The sequence below is a fragment of the Schistocerca piceifrons genome, chromosome 7 (genome assembly GCF_021461385.2).
Source record: "Schistocerca piceifrons isolate TAMUIC-IGC-003096 chromosome 7, iqSchPice1.1, whole genome shotgun sequence".
Classification (NCBI taxonomy): domain Eukaryota; kingdom Metazoa; phylum Arthropoda; class Insecta; order Orthoptera; family Acrididae; genus Schistocerca; species Schistocerca piceifrons.
Genome location: NC_060144.1, coordinates 249,517,454 through 249,542,371, shown reverse-complemented (window position 1 = coordinate 249,542,371; position 24,918 = coordinate 249,517,454). Strand labels below are relative to the sequence as shown.

Here is a 24,918-nt window from a genome sequence, read left to right as displayed (position 1 = left end):
ACGATAAGAAGGTAAACTTTAATGTAGATAAAATATATATATTAAAATGTTAGTAACTTACAATAATTAAAATAGAGCACGTATAAAATTTTCTCGTAAACATACAAAGATACAGATCAGAATTCTGGAAACCTGTAAATGAAGATTTATGGAGAACAGAACACTTTCTGTAACAGATTATCACAGACGTATAAGGAGCTGGTGAAAATAAAATTTTGGAACAGAAGATGACATTTCCAAGGACAAATCTATCGGCCCCAACTGATTACTAGAGTAAGGACAGTTGCACCTACTATTAGCACTGAGTTGCCTACGAACGAGAAGGCACTGTCTGTGTCTGGTGAGGGAGTAGGTGATGGTCCCTCACTTGTGGTGGGTGGCTGTTCGGACGAGTTGGGTGGCTGTTCGGATGAGTTGGGTGGCTGTTCAGACGAGTTGGGTGGCTGCTCGGACGAGTTGGGTGGCTGTTCGGACGAGTTGGGTGGCTGTTCGGTCGGGTTCTCTGGCTCGTCGGTCGGGTTCTCTGGCTCGTCGGTCGGGTTCTCCGGCTCGTCGGTCGGGTTCTCAGGCTCGTCGGTCGGGTTCTCCGGCTCGTCGGTTGGGTTCTCCGGCTCGTCGGTCGGGTTCTCCGGCTCGTCGGTCGGGTTCTCCGGTTCGCCGGTCGGGTTCTCCGGCTCGCCGGTCGACACCTGCTGCTCCTCGTTATTTAGGTCCGCCTGTAGCAGGTGTTCGTACCACCCATCATCCTCTAACTGCTCATGCGACCGTAATATATCTGCATTGCCTGCAATTTCAGAAAAAGAATTACTAACACTTTTCCATAAGACAATAATAAATGGAAACAGATGTTATTACGTAAACAGGTCGACAAAAACATTTTTTCATTTACAAGTAACCTCAAATTATTTATTTTCTGTGAATAATGCTTCCTTTAATTTATTTACTGTTTGCTTATCATGCTATGATATCTTGAAATACGTTAACTAAAAACATCAATATGGCAAGGTGTGAACAGAAATCGTTTTGCTTTCAAAAATCAGTATATCTCTCTCTTCGCTTTCTTTAATCCTATTTATCATGCTCCACGAATAACAATGGCCCACCTCGTATCTGACAATTACTTTCTGTTACCAGGTGCTGTTCTATTTGCAATGTTGTTATTTGCAGTAAAATCGGCAAGGCAGTCTCTCAGAACATCTGTCAACCATGCGAAATTTCTCTGTGCTTTAATTTATTAGTTGCTAATGTTTAGTTCTTCTGGGATGGCGACTGGGAATCATCATTACATTTGCCTTGTCTAATGTGGGAAACCGTGAAAAACCAAAAACCAACTCATTACGGCAAATACAAGGTGTTTTTTCACGCATCCAATCACAGGCTTCAACGGGTTGTGAAGGGGACTTAAAATGTTTTGATAAGAATTCAGGTTCTTGAAATGCACGATTTAAAATTAAAATAAAAGTTCATACCTCCTATCAGTTTCAAATCATTTGCCCAACGCTACGCACACAAATTGAGAACAGGAGCCGTCGTCAGTCCATGTTGTAATTACCTCATCAGGTACCATCGTCACCCGACTACATCAGCAGCTACGAGAAACTGGTATATTCGGCACTTGGAGGGTTGACTGAGGTGATCCACAGACGTACCACACACTCGACTTCGACGAAAACGTCCTTTCGCGCAGAATAGAACCCAACAACGAGTGCTCGCTACAACGTCTTCACCGTGGGCTCAAGACACAGGTCAGAGCTCATTGCCTCTGCTGTGTGCATACCGTGAAGCAGGAAAATTGAAAGTGAGCCAGTCTTCAAACTTACTTTACATCCGAAGGTACATTCTCGTACATGGTCTCCATCGAAAAGACACCTACTACTTCCTTTATGTAACCCCCATGAGTCTTTAATAGGGATCAACCTACATACGATCCCAGCGATTGTTAACTGCAAGACCATATCAGGTGTGTGTCTTTATCATTTCCCTGTCCCACAAGACGGTATGCTACGGCTTGTAATACATGGGGTGGTATGTGCGCTTTTACAGCTAGGTTTCCAGTAATGAGAACCTGCTTCTCGCTGTATCCTGTAAGTAATGTACGACGCGTGTTCAATGTGAATGCAACACATTTTGTTTTCTCTACACCAGTTAGGGTTGAAAAAGCATGATTTCTTGAGGGACATCATGGGATATCGTCGTTTCAGCCCCCACAGTTTCATGAAGTTAAGTGTGGTGGCACAATACGTAGCCTTCAAAATGGAGTCGGTAATGGATGTGCGTTTCAAGTAGAGACCAATCACTGAGTTTCTTTCGGCGGTAAACCAGAGGATCATAGTTATTCATAGGCGCTTACGCAATGTCAACAGAGACTAGACAGTAAACAAATGCACTGAGTGTCGTTTGGCGAGGCGTCTGTAATTATCACAAGTTCGTGCAAACCTGCTCTCCTCATCCAGTCTACAGCCAGGATCTCGCACCTTCCCTTTCCATCTGTTTGGCCCAATAAAGGCTGAGTCCACGGGAAGCAACACGTGGATGATGGGCGGGTTATTGATACAGCAACATGTTCACTCTGACGCCGGCGTCGACCGGTAGAGTGGTACCATGGGAGCATACAGGCCCTCCGAGAGAGGTGGCGTAACGCCGTAGCACTGAACAGAGATTATGTTGAAGAACAAGGTTTTGTAGCCAAAAGACTGGGAAATAACATGGTGTATTAGAATCCTGAATAAAACCACCCTTCTTTCAGAAAACAAATCTGTTGCGTTACTTACTGAACGCCCCTCGTATAGATAATTTGAAATGGCAAGTTGTTAACAAAGGTTCTTTACTATCCCTTCTAAAGAAAAGCCTTTGCGAAACTTTTACCAGAAAAAGATACGTCTCGGTAGGACTTGTTCTAAAACATCCCATAATACCGTAATTAAGAGTACAATACAAATATCGGTTGTCAGACAATGTTGCAAGAACATGTGAAGGCTGCAAGCCAAATGTCTTAATGACTATGCCGTCTAGTTCACTACTGACCAGGCGCCCTGGTGGCGTAATGGTTGAGATGCTGGACTGGATTCTCGGAGAGCGTGCTTTATATTTCCGTCACGTCTGGCTATCCTGACGTAAGTTTCCATTGGAGCGAATGTGCTTTGGAACAAACCATGGATAGTTTTCTTTAATATCCTTGTCCAAACGAGAGATATCTCCTTCTCTAAGGGCGTGGCTGTTGACTTGGCATTGGTCTCAAACCCAGTGTCCTTTCTGCTCTGGTTTCTATTGAGGAGCTACGGTTTCTTTATCCATTACGTAGATGGGTTGGTTATGTGCGTGTTCAACGTAAATCGCCTATGGCCATCAATGCATCCTACATTGTGGTCACAAATCAGTCGTAGCAGATGTAAGCTGCAGGCTCAACCTCTAAGTACGTGAATTTTTAATCTACTTAAATGATCGCAGTGCGATTTCCCTCAGTCACTTCCTTCCATATTTGGTCCATTTATTAATGTTGTACCCCTTCTCAAACTTGCCCAATGACCATGACCTCTGCATTACTGGTTAGACAAACGTAGTCTGCGGACTATAATTCCCAGAAAGGTACAGTGTTTGTGCGATTTAACTAGTCCCCTGGTATGTCGACCACTTCCAAGTAGATACTGAACGTTCATTGTACGACGGATGTGTGAGCATACAACACTGGTACGGAAACTGCGCTAAAAAGAAAAGAAAAAGAAAAAAAAATCGCTTTTTCTTCCGTAAAATGGGAAAGTAAGGCTGCAGAGCAACACAGTCAGAAATAGACGATTCAGTAGTCAGTTATCTTACACAATCCCGTAAAAATGAGAGACTAGGATTCCACGACTGCCAACGACAAGAACTGCCAAAAAAAGGCAGTCTCTACAACGGTTATCCTGAGAATTGTTTCCATGTTATGTACTTTTACTTCCTTCACTACCAAAAATATTTAACGCCAAAGCAATCAACATAGAAAAATCTGTAACAAAAATTTTGCCAGGACTGATAATAACATGAAAAATAGTTAATCCTAGTAGTGACAGAACATAAGGTTGAAATCAAAGAATGTGCTGCTTTTAAATACCTGGTAATATGAGTGTAGTCAGTCAGCAAAACTAGACTTAAACACAAAGTAGGTCAAGGAATATTAGTACTTCGTTTCCCATATTCTGTCCTCTGCAGTGACAATACGATAAAACATAAAAAGCTTAATGGCGTGAAACTGGAAGTCGGACAGTCTCCTAGCATTGATAATGGAATTTTTAGAGACGACGCACTTATACGAGATAAGAGAAATTGTGCAAGTGAATAGGAAGATGGTTGAAGCAATTGAAACAAGTCAGGTGTAGCGTCTTAAGCATCTAGAGAGGGTGGATGACATGAAGGTGGCCCAAGACAGTATGGAAACAGATTACCCCCACTCTCAAAAAAAGGTAGGAGGAAAAGAATGCTGTATCGAAAGAAGGTATCTTTTGGAGTTGCGTCCGACAAGGCCTCCATGAAGGATACTCCTATCATAGGGAGAGGTGAGAGATGTACTGAGAGGATCGACTACAGCCGTAGTTAACATTCCCAATAATGATGCTCTTAGTGACGGTTGAGATCACTGTCAAATGGATAGCTGTTGTAGTCACTAAAAATAATGGCGACATTCACAATGACGTTTCACTCACGGGGGGTGGGGTTATGGGGTCCCCAGCGACAGATCAGCTTATCTCTGTAATGCCCGAAGGAATTTCTACCAAAACTGGCAAACTTATCAGTTGCTGTCTCTAAGTTATTCCCGTGGCAGTGAGACATCCATACTACCAATGCGACTGAGAATTTGGAATTAGAAGTGGCTGCATAAAACCATAACTCAAGAACAGTATGTACATGACTTATTACTTGTATAAAAATTGGGCATGATCGTTGGCTTTCGGACCAGGGATGGAAGCTTTTCCGAAACTAAGTCTGTAAACTTTTAAGGTATATATTTCGTAGCAAAGTGGCGCTATCCCGAACTGGCGCCGAGGCAACTGTGCCGCCCACGGGCCACACATGACAGAAGCGTGTAGGGACGTGTACGGGCGGACAGACATGCAACTGGTGAGCTGCTGACCGTCCAGATAAACGAACTGGCTACCAACCGTGCCTTCCAACGACTGTTCACCGATCGTTGCTGCGTATTGGTCTCCGCAGCAAGCACCTGGTTCATGCATCTAGGCTGACTGCTGCTCATCGGCAACAGAAGTGGAATTTCCACTGGAAAACCGCTGTTGCACGTACACTAAGTGTCGGCGGGTGGCCTTTGCCTTTTCTGATGAATTAAGTTTTATTCTCCTTCCGACAGCTGGCATGTACGGTGCGGAACTACTGAAAGCAAACTCACTGCAACTTGAAGAGAGCGTTATGGTCTGGGGAATATTTGCATGGTATTCCCTGGGTGATCTCGTCATTCTGGAAGGCACCATGGGCAACGTCCACCCGCTACATGCAGTTTCTTTCTCCTCGGCACGATGGCATCTACCATCAAGATAATGCTACTAGTCGAACTTCTCACAGAGTACATGCGTTGTTCGAAAAGCACCAGGATGTGTTTACTGTGGTCCCCTGGCCGCCACACTCCCCGGATTATAAGCCAACCCAGAATCTGTGGGACCCCCACGACTGGGTCGTATGCGCCATGGATCCTCAACCGAGAAACCTAGTACAGCGCAGTTGTCGGCATGGCTCCACATCGCTGTCGGTAACTTCCAGAACCTCATACATTCTCTTCCTGCTTGTCTCGCAGCGGTTCGCGCTACAACAGATGGGTATTCATGTTTTTGACAGGTGGTCACATTAATGTCACTGGACAGTGTGTTAGAAAAACGTTCCCCAATGCTAACAAGGAACCTCCCCATCGCACCCCCCTCAGATTTAGTTACAAGTTGGCACAGTGGATAGGCCTTGAAAAACTGAACACAGATCAATCGAGAAAACAGGAAGAAATTGTGTGGAACTATGAAAAAAATAAGCAAAATATTCAAACTGAGTAGTCCATGCGGAAGATAAGCAACAACAAGGGGCATGTGAACTCAGGAGCGCGGTGGTACCGTGGTTATCGTGAGTAGCTGCGGAACGAGAGGTCCTTGGTTCAAGTCTTCCCTCAACTGAAAATTTTACTTTCTTTATTTTCGCAAAGTTATGATCTGTCCGTTCATTGACGTCTCTGTTCACTGTAAGTTTAGTGTCTGTGTTTTGCGACCGCACCGCAAAACCGTGCGATTAGTAGACGAAAGGACGTGCCTCTCCCATGGGAACCGAAAACATTTGATCGTAAGGTCATAGGTGAACCGATTCCTCCACAGGAAAACACGTCTGATATATTCTATACGACACTGGTGACGGCATGTGCGTCACATGACAGGAATATGTTGTCGACCCACCTAACTTGTACACTTAGCGAATGGGTAAAAAGATTGTTCTACCTTGCCAGATTTAGGTTTTCTTGTGGATGTGATGATCACTCCCAAAAAGTGATGAAAACATCAGAGTTTGTCACATAAACTGAAAATAAAAAATTAAACTTTTCACTGGAGGGAAGACTTAAACCTAGGACCTCTCGTCCCGTAGCTGCTCTCGCTAACCACGGGACCACGACGCTCCTAAACTCTGATTGACCTTGATGTTGCATAACTTCGTATGGACTACTCAGTTTGTGTATTTTACTTATTTTTTTCATAGTTCCACACAACTGCTTCCTGTTTTCTCGATTGATCTGTGTTCAGTTTTTCAAGGCCTATCCACTGTGCCAACTTATAACTAAATCTGAGGGGGGTGCGATGGGGAGGTTTCCTTGTAAGTAAGGTATTGGTTTATTATATCTACCTAAAATCCCCATTATTTCAGGATAAAAATACAAGACTTTGAAATGGCGATCTACTTCAGTTAAAACTAAAAAAAAATTTCAATTCAATTGCAATTTTTTTGGCGAAATATTTCATGATATCACATCATCTTGATCTGCCAAATCCCATTCAGAATCAAAAAATTAATTGCCTTTTTTCATCACAGATTCATTTTAAACTCACCATCCGATTCTTGGACACCTCTTTGGTTATTAAATCTTTGTAGTTCCTTGTAATCCTAGCTTACAGCAATGCAGGTGAATTGTTTGTTTTTATGTCATAGGTTCTAGTGTGCTGCATCACGTGAAACCTCTCCCTCTGAAGCAGAAAAATGAAAATAGTCTACAAGTCTTCTCTTGAAACTTACGCCGTAACATTATGAACACTCTTACGTTTTCTGATTATTCGTTATGAAATACCGAAGCTCTATATATGCATAGTCGTATGTCAAGTATGAAAAACCATTCCATCTTTTAACGCATAGCTTAATCAAAATTAACCGTTAAACACTCAATTATCGCGGATGACTTCGGACGTCTAGTAGGAATACACCCGTTGAACGTTATAAGCGCAAAAGTATAAGCAACTGATGCTGAGTCCACTTTGCTCACTCATGTTGTTGCACAACAAACACAAGATTATTTCAGTGAGACGTCCCATATCCGATCTGGTTAGCAATCTTGGAACAGTTGTGGAATCTATTACGGACTTTGGTCACGATCGGTAGCATTCGCGTCTTTGCCTAGTTACGCAGAGTAGCGCAAGCTAGCAGGCGGAAAGGGGGGAGAAAGTAACGGCGAGTCATTTGAAGTGGGCGGCGTCTGTAGCGTAACTGCTAAAACCATTCATTTACGATGAATTTTTGTGTTGAATAAATCGTTCTCGGTTTTCCAGCCGCGTCAATTCGAATAAAATCTTCGAGTTTTCGATGGCCATCTCTGCCATCGTCGTCAGGAGCTCACTGACTGCCGGGGCTGTTACGGTCTCTCGCTTATATGGGCATCATGACATCATGTTACATCATGTTACATTTTATGCGCTGTAAAGCAAGTAAATCTGTACACAGAACCGAAAAACGGATTGAACGCTGCAGTGCTTTACTAGGGGTTCTTTAGTGTTAGCTGTTGCGCACTTTCCATCGTCCAGGATAATTTACCGAACACGTTATAGGAAGAAGTACAGTTTAACATGTACTCCGAAACTTCGCACAATTTTACTTCTGTTCAGGCAGTAAACAGTGAAAACCTGTTGGTATTTGGACACTTCGTTACGAATAATAAATTAAATTAATTATTTATATTCGCAGAAAGAAATACCGGTAATCCCTTTACCTGTGAATAATTTACTCACGATTGAAATGATATGAACGATCTATTTATTCGAATAGTTATCCAGATGCAAATTTATTCCAACAGTGCTCATCTCTACTCAGGAGCCAGGTCACTGACAATTGATCATAGAACAATCCAGACGTGAGTTCGGGCTGTCCCACAAGTTAACTCTAAGTCGTCAGGAAAATAATCTACCTACTTCATTCAATATGAGGTCAAACTTCTTCAGATTGTGACTCTGGCTAAGAAGTTCTACTGGATTGTATTCTTTGAGAACACACCCTATCTCATACGAAACAATCACCACTGTGAAACGTATCAGAGTGCAAACGCGCCGACTGCAATAAAGAGCATTGACAGTGAGATCTAAAATATACATGACGAGGAGCTGAGATACGCTAAATATTTTTAACATGCATTTTACGTGGCAGACTGCACACATATTCTTAGGACTACTTCGACAAGTAATGCATTCTTCTTCGACCAGGGTCTCACACGTGGGAGATCCGCAATGACGTGTTTACAATTAACCACTTCATATGTACGGGATATAATTGGAATTTCCTTTCGCAATTGAAGCTTACAAAGATTTTCTTTCTCCTACTTAATTCCTGAGTCAGTTCACAGTGTTTAGATTTTCTGAACATTTCAAACCTACCGGGAAGTCTCTCGTGTAAAACACATGGTTAATGGTAAACACAGAAAGCAGGGACTCCAATTTGTTAGTAAACACACATGTAGCTCTTTCAGTACCTAATTTATCACCATTAGTATAAGCGTCGTTCATGCATCCAAGTAAGCCGTGTTTTCAATGACTGCCGCGCGGGATTAGCCGAGCGGTCTTGGGCGCTGCAGTCACGGACTGTGTGGCTGGTCCCGGCAGAGGTTCGAGTCCTCCCTCGGGCATGGGTGTGTGTGTTTGTCCTTAGGACAATTTATGTTAAGTAGTGTGTAAGCTTAGGGACTGATGACCTTAGCAGTTAAGTCTCATAAGATTTCACGCACATTTGAACATCAAAAAAATGTGTGTGAAATATTATGGGACTTAACTGCTAAGGTCATCAGTCCCTAAGCTTACACACTACTAGACCTAAATTATCCTAAGGAGAAACACATACACCCATACCCGAGGGAGGACTCGAACCTCCGCCGGGACCAATTTGAACATCAATGAGTTGTTATAACGGTAGTTGGGTGGGAGAGAATTTCAAAATTATTGCAGTTTACTCTGCTGATTAAAAACTTAAAAGCAGATTTACTGCCATGTCCACCATTCAAAACAGTATTTTAACATACAACACAGTGTTAATGGTGGAGAACTGTTACTTAATTTCTGTTTCACCCCACACCTCCCCTTCTCAGATGTTTCTAATTACATTTATAAGCATTTTTGAAAAGGATAAGTCTGATTTTTTTAAATGTAAACTACAAACAAAAGATGAAAAGAGGTGACACTCCCAGAACTGAAAGTTGCCTCTCACTGTGCGGCCGCTTCCTCTTAGCAAGAAGGGGTGTAGTTACGTCGCATTCGAGAGTGGGGCGATTCAGATACTCGCCCGACCCTCCAGATTAATGTTTCCCGTACTTGTCCTGAAGTTATTTCGAAAGCGAGACGGAAAATACCTTTCCACGATCCTCTCTTCTCCAAACTCGGCCTCGTTGATGGGAGGTCAAATCACAATGTTCGTTTTATGTCGGATGACAGTCGCAGTAAACCGGCAACTGATATTATTTAAGGAATTTTTGGAATTAGAGTATTTCTAGAGGAAATGATTTGGTCTTGGTGGTTCGCAATCATGTTAACAGATTAAACAGACGTTGCTCGTTGCTGAGCTACCTTTTCACGAAATTACAATCGGTAACTATCTCCCGCTAATGTCGAAGTACTTTGCCCACCCCAGCTACATAGGGCGAAGAGTAAATTTTGTGTTAAAATATCTGAGCTCGAACGGAAAGATTTAGATGTGCTACTCGAGAATGTTGCGGTAGAGAAATAGAATGTACGTGACTCCATGACCCCTTTACCGAACATACAAATGTGGATTACAGAGTAGTGACATAGGCAACAACACGGGTAAATGAAATTGTCAAACTGGCGAACTGAAACGAGACGTCGCTAGTCGCTACAGATTCAGGCCAAATCAATGTTTTATCTGTTGTCGACTATGAACATTACATTATTTTATAAGTTGTAATGCATTCAGCCCAAGGTTACGAGATGTTTAAACTAATCGCAAGTAGTGATGCACTAATACCAATAATTATTGTTCTGTGTCATTGTGGAGAGTATCCCTTCTGCGTAGCTGCACTATTTAAAGCCATAATAATATACCTTACGTCTTTTTTTTTTACAAACCTACTTCATGTTTCATTAACACCGGTGTTATCCTCTCTAGTTGGTCTTCTAGATAGCTTGCGTAATCACCGCCTCCGCTTCTGTTGGGACCCAGATGTTACGTTACAATCCTGCTTTGCTTTCACTTTGCTTCTACGCAAAATGGTACTGGTACTCACTCAAACTACAAAACCGTCGTTCCAGTACCACTAATCCTTACTCCTTCCGTGTGTAAAATGAGCTACAATTGCCGAATTACTGTCACATCAATCCAACAACGTATCCGACAACTACAGAGCAAACCATTGGTATGACTAATCCGATTAAACAGTATGCTGCCAATGCTTGTCATCGGCGGCAACGATACAGGCAAGTTTTACCATATTTATTGGGATATTCTCAAATGTATAGTTGTTCTAATGATTGCCAGTGTCATTAAATTATTAAATATTACGCCGTTTTCGACACGTAATGATTTCTTACCTTCAACACCTCTCTGTAAGCTTCCAGGGAAATACGAGATGGCGCATAGCACCAGTAGCGTTGCGAAGAAACCTTCGAACCTCATCCTGAGAGGATGCGGAGAGCTTAACACACGATGTGACCAGGCCAGCGTTCCCGTTGCTACTTATACTCTACCACTACAGTCGTTATCGGCTAGAGATAATTGTCCTTTCGATCGGGCTGCCCGATAGCGCGTAGCGAGATAATGCTGCAATCCAGTCTCGTTCCTAGCTCCACGATTTGCAAACTACCACCGCCAGTATAACGATTCACTGAAGATCGCCCTCTATTTTGGTATCGTAATGTATATGGCACAGTTGGAATGCGTATTTCGAGCCGCATCACGGGTGTCCAACGCTCCTGGTGAGCGAAAAATTCGACAAGAATACCGGAAAAGTATGCAATCTTCAAACTACGTAGTGGCACTGTTTTATCAAGATAAAGAACTGACGTCAAGTCCCTACTTCATTTCCTAGAAGCTTATCGGGACCCGAGGAAAATTTCATCAGCCGAAATTTCTATTACACATATTTAAAGTACATATTCATTTCTTTTCCTGTATGTACAGCATCTGTAAAAGCAGTCAATACTTTTCTGTTTAAAAATTGATGAACAGTTCTCATACACTAAGTTTATTTATACACACATCTACGTTATGCAAGCTACCTTACGCTGTGAGACCGAGAGGACATCCTGTACACCGCTGCCTGTTTCATTTACGAATGGTCTATGGGAAGAATAAGTGTCGATGAAACTCCAATGTTTTTCATTGTGGACGTATCGCGAGACGTACGAGTGAAGAAACAATGTTTTGTCCGACTCTTCATGGAAAGTATTGTCAAGGAACTTCAATTGTAATCGTCTGTTGTAGGGACTTCCATTGGATTTGTTGGGACTCTGCGTAACGATACTGCGCCGACTAAACGATGTAACGCGCCGCTCATCGTAGAATCTTCTCATAACGGTCAGAAATTGAGGTCCAATACTCAATAACTTGTCTGACAGGTGTCTTGTAAGTCACTTTCTTCTCTCCAACGAATTTCAGCCTGGCATCTGCTCTACCTACCAGTTTACGTTGTCACTCTACACTAGGTCGCTCGGAATGGTTACTCCTAGTTACTGTTTAAAGTGAATTATCACAAAGAGTGTAACGTAACAGCAGTGTAACTCTTCATGTATTTATAAACAATACCTTACATGCGTTAACGTTCAGTGAAAACAGCCAGTCCCTTCAGCAATCAACGAAACTCTGGTGGCGTCCTTGCAGTTGTCTAGCCAATTAACCATTTATATATATATTGTATACAGTTACGGCCATAAGACAGTTAACTGGGGTACTCTAGAAATTACTATTATATCTGTCGATTTTGTTCCGTTAAGAACGATGTGTTAAGTTCTAACTGCAAGTCAGTCCTGAATCCAATGACAAAGCTGTCCGGTACTAGGTAAGGTTGTATTTTGTTCATCAGTATGGAAGTGTGAAACACTTTCCTGAAGACAAGGAACACGAGATCAATCTGTGCGCCGTCATTTGTGCCATTCTGCATCTAATGGACTAACAAAGGAGATGAACTTCTCAAGAATCCATGCAGATTAACATACATGAGTTTTTATTTCTCCAAAAACATGAGTAAAATATATTACATTCAGTCCCAATCACCTAACAGCAACTTATTTGGATTTACCAAAGTAATGGTATCACAGTTTATTCGTTACATGTTAAAGGAGAAACGCATGCCTTATAAGGTTATTTCTTGTAAAAATTGGTTTCCAGTACTACTCACTTTATTAGTTACTTTATTGTTGATAATCACAAGGGGTTTCTAAACCGTAAAATTACTACTGGTTCACCAAAGTTTATTAATCACAATTAATATAGAAAATGTAAAGTGGAAGTAGGTGCCAAGGAATAACTGGTGAAATTACACACAATTTTCAGTAACACTCTTTATTCAAATTTGGTGCAAGACATTACGATATTCAAAAAAAACAATCATTTAAAGAATAAGTCTCAATTTACGATAGGAAAGGACTTTTAAATTATTAAATTATTAAAAAAATTTCACACCAGTAAAAGGCAAGTACAGGCAAGCAATTTAACATATACAACGCGACGCTGCTTAATATTGCAAGCTCAGCTAAATTACAGGTGAATATCACTCCATTAATAAACGAATGCAATTTGAATATATGGCTTCACTTTTGGGCAGACAAATTTCCCATTTGGTTACAACAGCCGTAGCTACGGCCGCCCACATCAGCCTCACTCGGGCTCATTAAATGGCGCGGAATCTAACTTGTCTGCAACATATAAAGACAATCCTGTTTACAAAAGTTCTCAAAAAAGAAAAAACAAAACGGATGTCATGCACACTGGAGGGGCTCAATCACAGTTAATAACATTAACATTTCCAAAATATATAAAACAACAAATTTTACAAATTTCTGCCAGTTAACTTACGGCAAACACACACGCTCGTAAGGTAGGACTTGAGAACTTTCACAGGGCTATTACAAATGATTGAAGCGATTTCATAAATTCACTGTAGCTCCATTCATTGACATATGGTCACGACACACTACAGATACGTAGAAAAACTCATAAAGTTCTGTTCGGCTGAAGCCGCACTTCAGGTTTCTGCCGTCAGAGCGCTCGAGAGCTCAGTGAGACAAAATGGCGACAGGAGCCGAGAAAGCGTATGTCGTGCTTGAAATGCACTCACATCAGTCAGTCATAAAGTGCAACGATCCACCAACTGCTAACTCCATTCAGCGATGGTATGCGCAGTTTAAAGCTTCTGGATACCTCTGTAAGGGGAAATCAACGGGTCGGCCTGCAGTGAGCGAAGAAACGGTTGAACGCGTGCGGGAAAGTTACACGCGTAGCCCGCGGAAAATTGGCTCATGCCACAACTGGAGACCGACAGCGCCGACTTCATCTTTCAACAGGATGGTGCTCCACCGCACTTCCATCATGATGTTCGGCATTTCTTAAACAGGAGATTGGAAAACCGATGGATCGGTCGTGGTGGAGATCATGATCAGCAATTCATGTCATGGCCTCCACGCTCTCCCGACTTAACCCCATGCGATTTCTTTCTGTGGGGTTATGTGAAAGATTCAGTGTTTAAACCTCCTCGACCAAGAAACTTGCCAGAACTGCGAGCTCGCATCAACGATGCTTTCGATCTCATTGATGGGGACATGCTGCGCCGAGTGTGGGAGGAACTTTATTATCGGCTTGATGTCTGCCGAATCACTAAAGGGGCACATATCGAACATTTGTGAATGCCTAAAAAAACTTTTTGAGTTTTTGTATGTGTGTGCAAAGCATTGTGAAAATATCTTAAATAATAAAGTTATTGTAGAGTTGTGAAATCGCTTCAATCATTTGTAATAACCCTGTACAACATGCTCCTTTCAAGGCAACAATTTCTACCCGTAATGAAACGGCAAACTTTTTCATGGCAAGAAAACACACTAATAACCAACTACCTGTATAAAACACATAAGCACGTTGAGTAAAAGCCTTAAAAGATATTGAATTGGAAAAACACACAACAGTTTTTTGCTGACTAGAAACAATATTGTTTTTATGAATATGAAGAAGTCCTGTACTTCGATAATAATTTTTACCGATTTCGACTCAAAATTTCGTGTTGAATAAAGTATTTCCTGTACTTTGATAAAGATTTATATTTTTGTTTGTTTTCATACGTAACATTAATTGCTTTCTTCTGGTGACAATATCATCCAGTATCAAAAGTATTATGTAACGTTTGTCATGTATTTCTTTCAAAGAAGCGTGCAACGGCTAGGCAAATTTTACGTGCTAAAGGAGCTGCTTGTTTGCTTCTGAATAACTTTAAACCTAACACTTATAAATTTTCCCCGTAATTTTAGAAGATATTACACTGGGAATATTAACAGATGTTCTACGAATGTACTTTTCTTTTCAAAAAGCTATGTTGCGTTACATGCGTTTTTACTGCGATATCTCGATAGGTAAGTGTTGCGAGCAAAGAACGTACAGGGACTATTAACTCTTCCATGTTGTAAGGGCTTGTCCTGTACCTCATACCTATGTTACGTCGTGTGTAACACATCATGTTTTCCGTATACGTTTCTCTTTTATTTATTACCAATGAAATCTGCATTGGTCTTCAAGTGGCTCAATGGCCTACTGCAAATGTTTCAATTGGACGCCACATTGGCAGCCTGCGTGCCCCTAAACTATTCCTGTTATCAAACCAGGGAAAGGAGTGCTCCAGTTTAGCTTGGAATCTGATACACATGTCGTTTCTCGCAAACCTTTATATCAGTGAGAGATGAGAGGTAGTGTGCGGTGTTGGTTGATATGTGTACCGTACCCCCGAGATGCTATTAAGTCCGAGTCCCTGAGTCTTACACAGACGGGAAGCTCCCCATAAGCACATGCAAATTCTAATGAAATACTAATCGCGCAACCCCCCCCCCCCCTCCTCTCTCTCTCTCTCTCTCTCTCTCTCTCTCTCTCTCTCTCTCTCTCTCTCTCTCTCTCTCTCTCTCTCCCCCCCCCCCCCCCCCGACCAGTTTGATGCAGCCTGCATGAATTCTTCTTCTCTGCCAGCCTATGTCGTCAATTATTTTCTCCATGTCTCCCAATCTATATCTTTCACTGCAGTCTAACCTCCTACAGCTCCCTCTAGTACAATGAGTCTAATGGAAACTACCAAAGTAAGGAAAAAGACAAACGATTTTGCAGAAGAGATACAGTGAAAGTTGCTGCATGGAACTTAAAAGATCTCGTCGTGAAGGGACTTAGTCAGAAAGACAGTTAAAAACTAAAAAAAACACAGGTAGCAGTCGTCAGTGAAACTAAGACACAATTAAAAAGCAGCAGAACGTGTATTGAGTACTTGCTGAAATAGAGTGCCGTAGAACAACAAAACAGGGCAAGTGCTAGAACTAGAATTTTTTTGAGTCATCATTCCTTTGACTTGTATGATGCTGACGGCCAGGAATTCCTCTCCTTTGCTAACCTCTTCATCCCAGAGTAGCAGTTTCAACATACGTCCTCAATTATCTGCTGGATCTATTCCATTCTAGCCGGCCGTTGTGGCCGAGCGGTTCTAGGCGCTTGAGTCCGGAGCCACGCTGCTGATACGGTTGCATCGATGTGTATGATGTTCTTAGGTTAGTTAGGTTTAAGTAGTTCTAAATCTAGGGGACTGATGACCTCAGATGTTACGTCCCATAGCCATTTGAACCATATCACACTCTCTGTCTTCCTCCACAGTTTTTTCCGTCTACAGGTCCCTCTAATACCGTGGAAGTCTTTCCCTGAGGTGTTAACAGATGTCCTATCATCCTGTCCCTTTTTGACAGTACTAGTCTGCTTTTTTTGCCCTCCTTGTTCTGTTATGATGTCTAGGTAGCAGAATTTCTTAACGTCATCTTTTTCGTGATCTCCAATTCTGATTTCAAGCTACTCGGTGTCCTTATTTCTGTTCCTTCTCATTACTTTCGTCTTTCTTCGATTCACTCTCAGTCCATATTCTGTACTCATTACACTGCTGATTCCATTCAGCACTTACTGTAATTATTCTTCATTTTCACTGAGGTTAGCAATGTCATCAGCGAATCTAATCATTGATCTCTTCTCTCCTCGAAATTTAATCCCACCCTTGAACGTTCCTTTTATTTCCGTTATTGCCTCTTTGATATATGCAGTGAATGGCAGGGACGAAACACTACAACTACACCTACATCTACATAGATACTCCGCAAGCCACCGTACGGTGCGTGGCGGAGGGTACGCTGTACCACTACTTGTCATTTTCTTTTCTATTCCAATCGCAAATAGAGCGAGGGAAAAACGATTGTCTGTGTGCCTCCGTATGAGTCCTAATTTCTCGCACCTTATTTTCGTGGTCCTTACGCGCATTGTTTGTTCGCGGCAGAAGAATCGTTGGGCAGTCAGCTTCGAATGTCGGGTCTCTAAATGTTCGTGTTGTTCGAACCTACCGGTAACAATTCTAGCATCCCGCCTCTGAATTTCTTCGATGTCTTCCTTCAGTCCGATCTGGGGTCCCACACACTCGAGGAGTACTCAAGAGTAGCTCGCACCAGCGTCCTATAAGCGGTCTTCCTTACAGGTGAACCACTCTTTCCTAAAACTCCTCCAGTGATCCAAAGTGGACCATTCGCCTTCCCTACCACAGTTCCACCTCATGTACAACTACATGGATACTCAGGAAATCACATTGAAGTGTCTGGCAAAGGGTTCGTCATCTTCACAACAATTCGTTATTATTCCAATCTCGTACAGCGCACGGAAAAATCGAACACGTATCTTTCGGTGCGAACTCTGATTTTCCTCATTTTATAATGGTGATCATTTATCCCTATGTATATTGGCGTCAACAAAATATTTTCACATTCCGAGGAAAAAGTTGGTGACTGAAATTTTGTGAAAAGATTTCGCCACAACGAAAAACGCCTTTATTTTAATGATGTCCACGCCAAATCCTGTATCATTTCAGTTTCCCTCATTCTCCTATATGGCGATAATACAAAACGTCCTGCCCTTCTTTGAACTTTTTCGATGTACTCGTTCAATCCTATCTGGTAAGGATCCCACACCGCGCAGCAATATTCTAAAAGAGGACGTACAAGCGTAGTGTAAGGCAGTCTCGTTAGTAGAGCTGTTACGTATTCTAAGTGTCCTTCCAATAAAACGCAGTCTTTGGGTGGCCTTCCCCACAACATTTTCTAAGTCTTCCTTTCAATTTAAGTTGTTCGTAATTGTAATTCCTACGTATTTAGTTGAATTTGCGGCCTTTAGATTTTTTGATTTATCGTGTAACCTAAGTTTAACGGGTTCCTTGTAGCACTCATGTGGATGACCTCACACGTTTTGTTATTTAGGGTCAATTGCCAATTTCCGCACCATACAGATATCTTTTCTAAATCTGTTTTGCCATTTATTTTGATCTTCTGATGACTTTCCTAGTCTCTCACCTGCAAACAACCTAAGACTGCTGCTCAGATTGTCCCCTAAGTTGTTTACGTTGATGAGGAACATAGAAGGGCCTATAACACTGCCTTGGAGACCGCAATAAATCGATTCTATTTTAGTCGATGACTTTCCGTCATTTACTACGAACTGTGACCTCATCGACAAGAAATCACGAATGCAGTCACATAGCCTGGACGATATTCCATAAGCACACAATTTCCCTACAAGCCGCTTCTGTGCTTCAGTGTCAAAATCCTTCTGGAAATCTACAAATACAGAATCAATTTGTAATCTCTTATCAATAGCACTCAACACATCGTGTGAGTAGAGAGCTAGCTGCGTTTCACGAGAACAATGTTTTCTATACCTTTGTTGACTGAGTGACAATAGACCATTTTCTTCAATGTTATTTATTATGTTCGAACACAATATATGTTCCAAAATCCTGCTGCATATCAACGTTAATGATATGGGCCTGTAATTTAGTGGATTAATGCTAATACCTTTCTTGAGTATCGTGTGACCTGTGCAACTTTACAGTCTCTGGGTTCGGATCTTCCGTCGAGTGAACGGTTGTATATGATCGTTAAGCATGGAGAAACTGTATCAGCACACTCTGAAAGCAACCTAACTGGTATTCAGTCTGGACCGGATGACATAATTTTGCTGCGCGGAGTGGTCGCGCGGTTTGAGGCGCCATGTCACGGATTGCGCAGCCCCTCCCGGCGGAGGCTACAGTCCTCCCTCGGGCATGGGCGTGTGTAGTTTGTTCTTAGCATGAATTAGTTTAAGTAGTGTGTATGTCTAGGAACCGATGACCTCTGCAGTTTGGTCCCTTAGGACTTCACACACATTTGAACTTTCTGGAGACATGCTTTCGTTAAATAATTTAATTTGCTTCACTACTCCGAGGATATCTACTTCCACGTTAGTCATGTTTTCAGCAGTTCTTGATTCGAATTCTGGAATATTTACTTCGTCTTCTTTGGTGAAGGAATTTCGGAAGACTGTGTTTAGTAACTCTGCTTTGACAGCACTGCCGTCGATAGTATTTCCATTGCTGTCGCACAGCGAAGGCATTGATTGTGTCTTGCCGCTAGCATGCTTCACATACAATCAGAATCTCTTTGGATTTTCTGCCAGGTTTCGAGACAAAGTTTGGTTTTAGAAACTATTATAAGCATCTCGCATTCAAGTCCGCGCTAAATTTCGAGCTTCTGTAAAAGACCGCCAATCTTGGAGATTTTGCGTCCGTTTAAATTTGGCATTTATTTTCCAACTCTATTTTGACCTGTTTTGTGTACCAAGGAGGTATATTTTTCGTTTGTTTTTGGAGGGTTTGTGGGTTACAATATTCAATCTCGCTACGACAATCTTGTGTTCACAAATCCCTGTATCCGTTTTGATGCTCGTTATTAGCTCATGATTATTTCTCGCTAAGAAGTCAAGTGTGTTTTCACAACCACTTATTACTCGCGTGGGCTCATAAACTAACTGCTCCAAATAATAGTCAGAGAATGCGTTTAGCACAATTTCGGATGATATTTTATGTGTACCTCCGGAAGGAGACACATATTTTTGCCAACATACAGAAAAGTTAAAGTCACTATTGTTGTATGAGTCTGGTACGTGTTTGAAATCAAACTCAAGTTGTATATCGCTTTGCAGCGTTATGCCCAGGTATTTAAGCGACTTCACTATGTCAAACAGGACACTAGTAATACTGTATCCTAGGATTACAGGTTTCATCTTTCTATTTCTCCACATTAATTTACATTTTTCCACATTTAGGGCTAGCAGCTGTTCGTCACACCTACTGGAATTTCTGTCTAAGTCGTCTTGTGACTTTATATAGTCACTCAGATTCAACACCTTACCGTACACCACAGCATTATCAGCAAACAACCGCAGACTGGAACTTCCTGGCGGCTTAAAACTGTGTGACGGACTGAGACTCGAACTTGAGACCTTTGCGTTTTGCAGGCCCGAGTTCGAGTCTCGGTCCTGCACACACTTTTAATCTGCCATGAAGTTTCATATCAGCGCACACTCCTCTGTAGAGTGAAAATATCATTCTGAAAACATCCCCCAGGCCGTGGCTAAGTCATATCTCCGCAACATCCTTTCTTCCAGGAGTGCTAGTTCTGCAAGTTTCGCAGAAGAGCTTCTGTGAAGTTTGAAAGGTAGGAGAGGAGGTACTGGCAGAATTAAAGCTATGAGGACGGTTCATGAGTTGCGCTTGGGTAGCTCAGCTGGTGGAGCACTCGCATATCAGCGCACGCCCCGCTACAGAGTGAAAATCTCATTGTGGAACCGCAGGCTGCTCCCACCCTTTCCGCCAAATCATTTATTTATATATAGAACAACAGTGGGGCACTCCTGACGATAGCCTTGTCTCTGATGAACACTCGCCACCAAGGACAACATACTGGGCTCTGTTCAACCCTTTTTAATCCGAACACTTCATTCTTGGTCTTCCAGTCTTATTGTCACCTCTTGTTGCTTCTTATGCATTTCTATAACACCCGTCTTTCCATATAGCGTAGCATTATTTCTCTCAGAATTTCGAATATATTGCACTGTTTGACGTTTCTGAACGCAACAATTTTCCGTTCCATTCTTCTGTATATTATCCCTGCCGCAACTTGGATGTGTGTGCTTTTAAGCTGATTGTGCAATGATCCTCGCAATTGTCGGCTCTGGCTATCTTCGGAATTGTGTGGATGATGCTTTTCCGGAAATCTGTTGATACATCGCCAGTCTCATGCATTCTACACATGATCGTGAGTAATTACTTTGTTGCTACCTCTCCCAATGATTTTAGAAATTCATACGGAACCTTATCTATACATTCTGCCTTATTAGATCTTAAGTCGTCCAAAGCTCTTTTAAATGCGATTCTAATACTGATTAACCTATCCCTTCCCAGTCAAGTCCTGTATCTTCTTCTACTATGTCGTCAGAAAAGTCCTCACACTCGTAGAGACCTTCAGTGTACTCTTCTCACCTACCTGCTCTCTCTCTTCTGCATTTGTCAGTGGGATTCTCATTGCACTATCAATGTTAACGCCCTTACTTTTTCACTAAAGGTTGTTTAGACTTTCCTGTATTCTTAGTTGGCTCGTCCGATTTCTTCAGTTTTCATGCAGCCATTTAGCCTTAGCTTCCCTGCACCTCCTATTTATTTCATTCCTAAGTAACTTGTATTTCACTGCACATTTTTGTACTTCCTTCTTTCTTCCTTTACCGAAAGTACCTTCCTTGCATCTACGTTTTTCTTTCCATCTTCTGTCACTGCCTTTTTTCGAGATGACCATTCCTCTTCAACTAAATTGCGCAATTAGCTATTCGTAATCGCACAATCAACAGTCGCAGAGAACTTTAAGCGTATTTCTTCATTTCTTAGTATTTCTGTATCCCATTTCTTTCGGAATAGATTCTTCCTGGAAATTCTCTTAAACTTCAACGTATCCTTCATCATTAGAAAACCGTTATCTGAGCCTATGTCTGCTCCTGGATGCGCCTTGCAATACGATACTTGATTTTGCAATCTCTTCCTGATCATGATGTAATTTAATTGCAATCTTCCTTTGTCATCTCGCCTTTTCGAAGTATACCTCATCCTCTTGTGATTGTTGAACAGCTATTGCTAGCTGAAATTTATTGTGGACCTCAGTTAGTCTTTCTCTTCTTTCATTCCTATTACCAAGTTCATATTCTCCTGTAAACATTTCTTCTACTGCTTTCCCTAGAACTGCATTCCAGTCCCTCATGACTATTGGAATTTCATCTCACCATATGTACTAAATCACCCGTTCAATATCCTCATGTACTTTCTCTATCTGGTCATCTTCTATTAGCGACTTTGGCAGGTATACCCGAACTCTAGTCGTCGGTGCTGCTTTGCTGTCGATTCCTATGAGAACAGCCCTATCACTGTTCACCCTATTCATAATGGATCCTACTCCAGTAATTCCATTTTTTACTGCAGTTGATATTACTGTACCTGTCTGACCAGAAATTCTTTTTTTCTTTCCATTTCGTTAGACTGACTCCTACGAATTTAGATTGAACCTTAGAATTTCCCTTTCCGGATTTCCTAGATTACCAGCCATGTTCAAACTTCTGACATTCCACGCCACAATTAGCAGAACATTACCTTTTCGTTGGTTATTCTATCTTTTTCTGATCGTGACCTACCCCTTGCAGTACCCTCCCGGAAATCAGAATGGGGGACTAGTCCGGGATCTTTTGCCAATGGGCAGATTATAATTACGGTTTTTCAATTAGACACTTATATGTCCTCTGTATACACAGTGTGTCTTTACTCAAGTGGTTTCCACTGCCTTCTGCATCCTCATACTGTTGATCATTGCCGATTCTTCTGCCTTTTAGGGGCAGATAACTGCCTCATGGGCAAGAGACTGCCCTGATCGTCTGTCCACTCCGAAACCCTCTTTCACAATGCCTTTGACAGAACGAGGCTAACTTCTTATGTCGGAAGTCGTTGGCCGCCATTGCTGGTAATTTTTTTGTTCAATATGTGAAAGCCGGCCGGGGTGGCCGAGCAGTTCTAGGCGCTTCAGTCTGGAACCACTCGACCGCTTCGGTCGCAGGTTCGAATCCTGCCTCCTGCACGGATGTGTGTGATGTCCTTAGGTTAGTTAGGTTTAAGTAGTTCTAAGTTATAGGGGACTGATGACCTCAGATGTTAAGTCCCATAGTGCTCAGAGCCAGCCACTCAATATGTAAACAGTGACGTGGTTAGAATATGGAACCCACGACGTTTTAATTTCTAGACAAAGACGCTACCCCTTTTTTCCATTTTTATTCATCATTGTTCTCTGCATTTGGTCTCAGCAGATGTCTCATGACACCCCTTCATCGTAAAATACTTTACTTTTTTTCTTTTTACAGAGGGCAGCTAGTCCTCTGACCGAAAAGGCTGAGCTACAATGCCGGCTGCCCCAGACCTTGGGTGAACTTGCAAATATCTAATATCTTTAATATCTTTTTAAATGACAATTTATAGGGGTGGTCCAGTCAAATATAAAACTACGAGTACAACACCGAACAGAGATATATTAATATATTCTATGATCTATTTTGAACAGAAACAAGTGGTCATTGTAAGAATTTGGTTTATTGTTATATAGCTATACATAGTATTTACTCTAAGTACGTTATTATTTATAGATGGGATAGGGGGTTGTAATTGGGAAATTTAATCTGGATGAGTACTAACGATAATCATGGGAATAAATTGCGGATATGGCCGATGACTGCAAGAATGGTTAGTGGTTTAAAGATAGAACCTGGAGAAGTAAATAGAAAAGCATTAGAATAGTCTGTTCTTGATGGAAGCAACAGGTTGGCTGCGAACGTTAAAACTATCCAATTTACCCCTGAATAAGGTTGATTAGCATCATGTCCCGCTCGACTCAGCGAATGCATTGGCGGTTCGTTCTCACCACCCCAATACAGCGCGAATGGAGCGTTACTAAAGGCTTGAATTTCAAAGTCCAAATTTCCCTCTTCATTCAGTACCTGCTGAGGAAACGGTAGGCTTCACTCTCTCCCATTTCTGAAGGCTACACCTGGCTTAGATTTCATCTTTCACAAAAGGATTCATCCTAATGTCACAAATAATTCTGTTTTACGTCAGATAACCACCAATCTGTGACTCCCTCTGTGCGGGGATGGAACGAAGCGAATCCTACCTTGTCCCGAGGACAGATTCCAGCTCTGAACAAATGTATGACTCTCCCTGGTACTTTCAAAATAAAGCCCCTTGATGGGAGCCAGCTAGGAGAAGCTCTCCAAAATGATAGATCCCGCAGCATAATGAAAAGAGTGGGAGAGAAGAGGTAAATTAGCGGTGCTATCGATGTTCGTATTTAGTACTGCCTGCAGTTATTATGCAGCATAAAACAATCGAGTACATTGTCTATGGGGGTGCGCATACATTATAAAACGTGTTGCATAACAGTTTGGCGATGAGTGGCCATGTACAAAAGATTAAAGGCAGACTGAAAAAAATCTATAGTCTTAACAGATTTCATCCCGTGACCATTCGGTGATTTCATAGTTCTCATGCTGAGTTACTTTGTTACGTTGTCAATAGATTATGTGAAGCGTTTCAACGTAACAAATGTAAGGCACAGAGCAGAAGTGTTTCCACATGTAGGTTAAAGATTTTCTTCGCAACAACTGCTATTACACTAACTAACCTGCACTAAACTCTGCAGTCATGGCATGAAGAACACGCAATGCCGATCAGCCACTGCGGTTCTCCTGCCACCTGGAGTTATGCCGATGCAGTATGGAGGGTCGTGGGGTCAACGCTCTGCTCTCCCACACACTGTCCGCTTTCGGACCTGGGAGCCGCTTCATCTCGTTCTACATTTTTTATCACTCTTCTGCAAGGTTTTATGTGACCTGCCACGAATACTTCTTCATCTCAGAGTAGCTCCTGAAACCTACTTGCTCAGTTATCTGCTGGATGTATTCCAATCTCTGTCTTCGTCTACAGTTCTGTTCCTCTACAGCTCCCCCTAGTGCCATTGATATTATTCCGTGATGTCTTAACAGATGTACTAACATCCTGTCCCGTCCCTTCTTCTTGTCAGTGTTTTCACCATATATTCATTTCCTCGCCGATTGTGCAGAGAACCTCATTCCTTACCACATCAGTCCACATCATTTTCGTACTTCTTCTGTAGCACCACATCTCAGACACTTAGAGTCTTTTCTTTTCCAGTTTTCCCACAGTCCATTACCATCAATGCTGTGCGCTAAATTTATATTCTCAGAAACTTCTTCCGCAGCTGTTTGATACTACTCAGCAGACTGTTCATTCCGTTCAGCACATCC

General features: G+C 42.0%; 1 protein-coding gene across 1 annotated transcript in view; it reads right to left on the bottom strand.

Annotated features, from left to right (window-relative positions):
• Window positions 1-248: 248 nt before the first annotated feature.
• Window positions 249-24,918, bottom strand: part of LOC124805598 (cGMP-specific 3',5'-cyclic phosphodiesterase-like) — a 39,810-nt gene continuing 15,140 nt past the window's right edge. Inside the window, exon 2 of the mRNA XM_047266164.1 lies at window positions 249-784. Coding sequence (XP_047122120.1) covers window positions 249-784 — 536 coding nt within the window. The remainder of the gene's footprint in view (window positions 785-24,918) is intronic.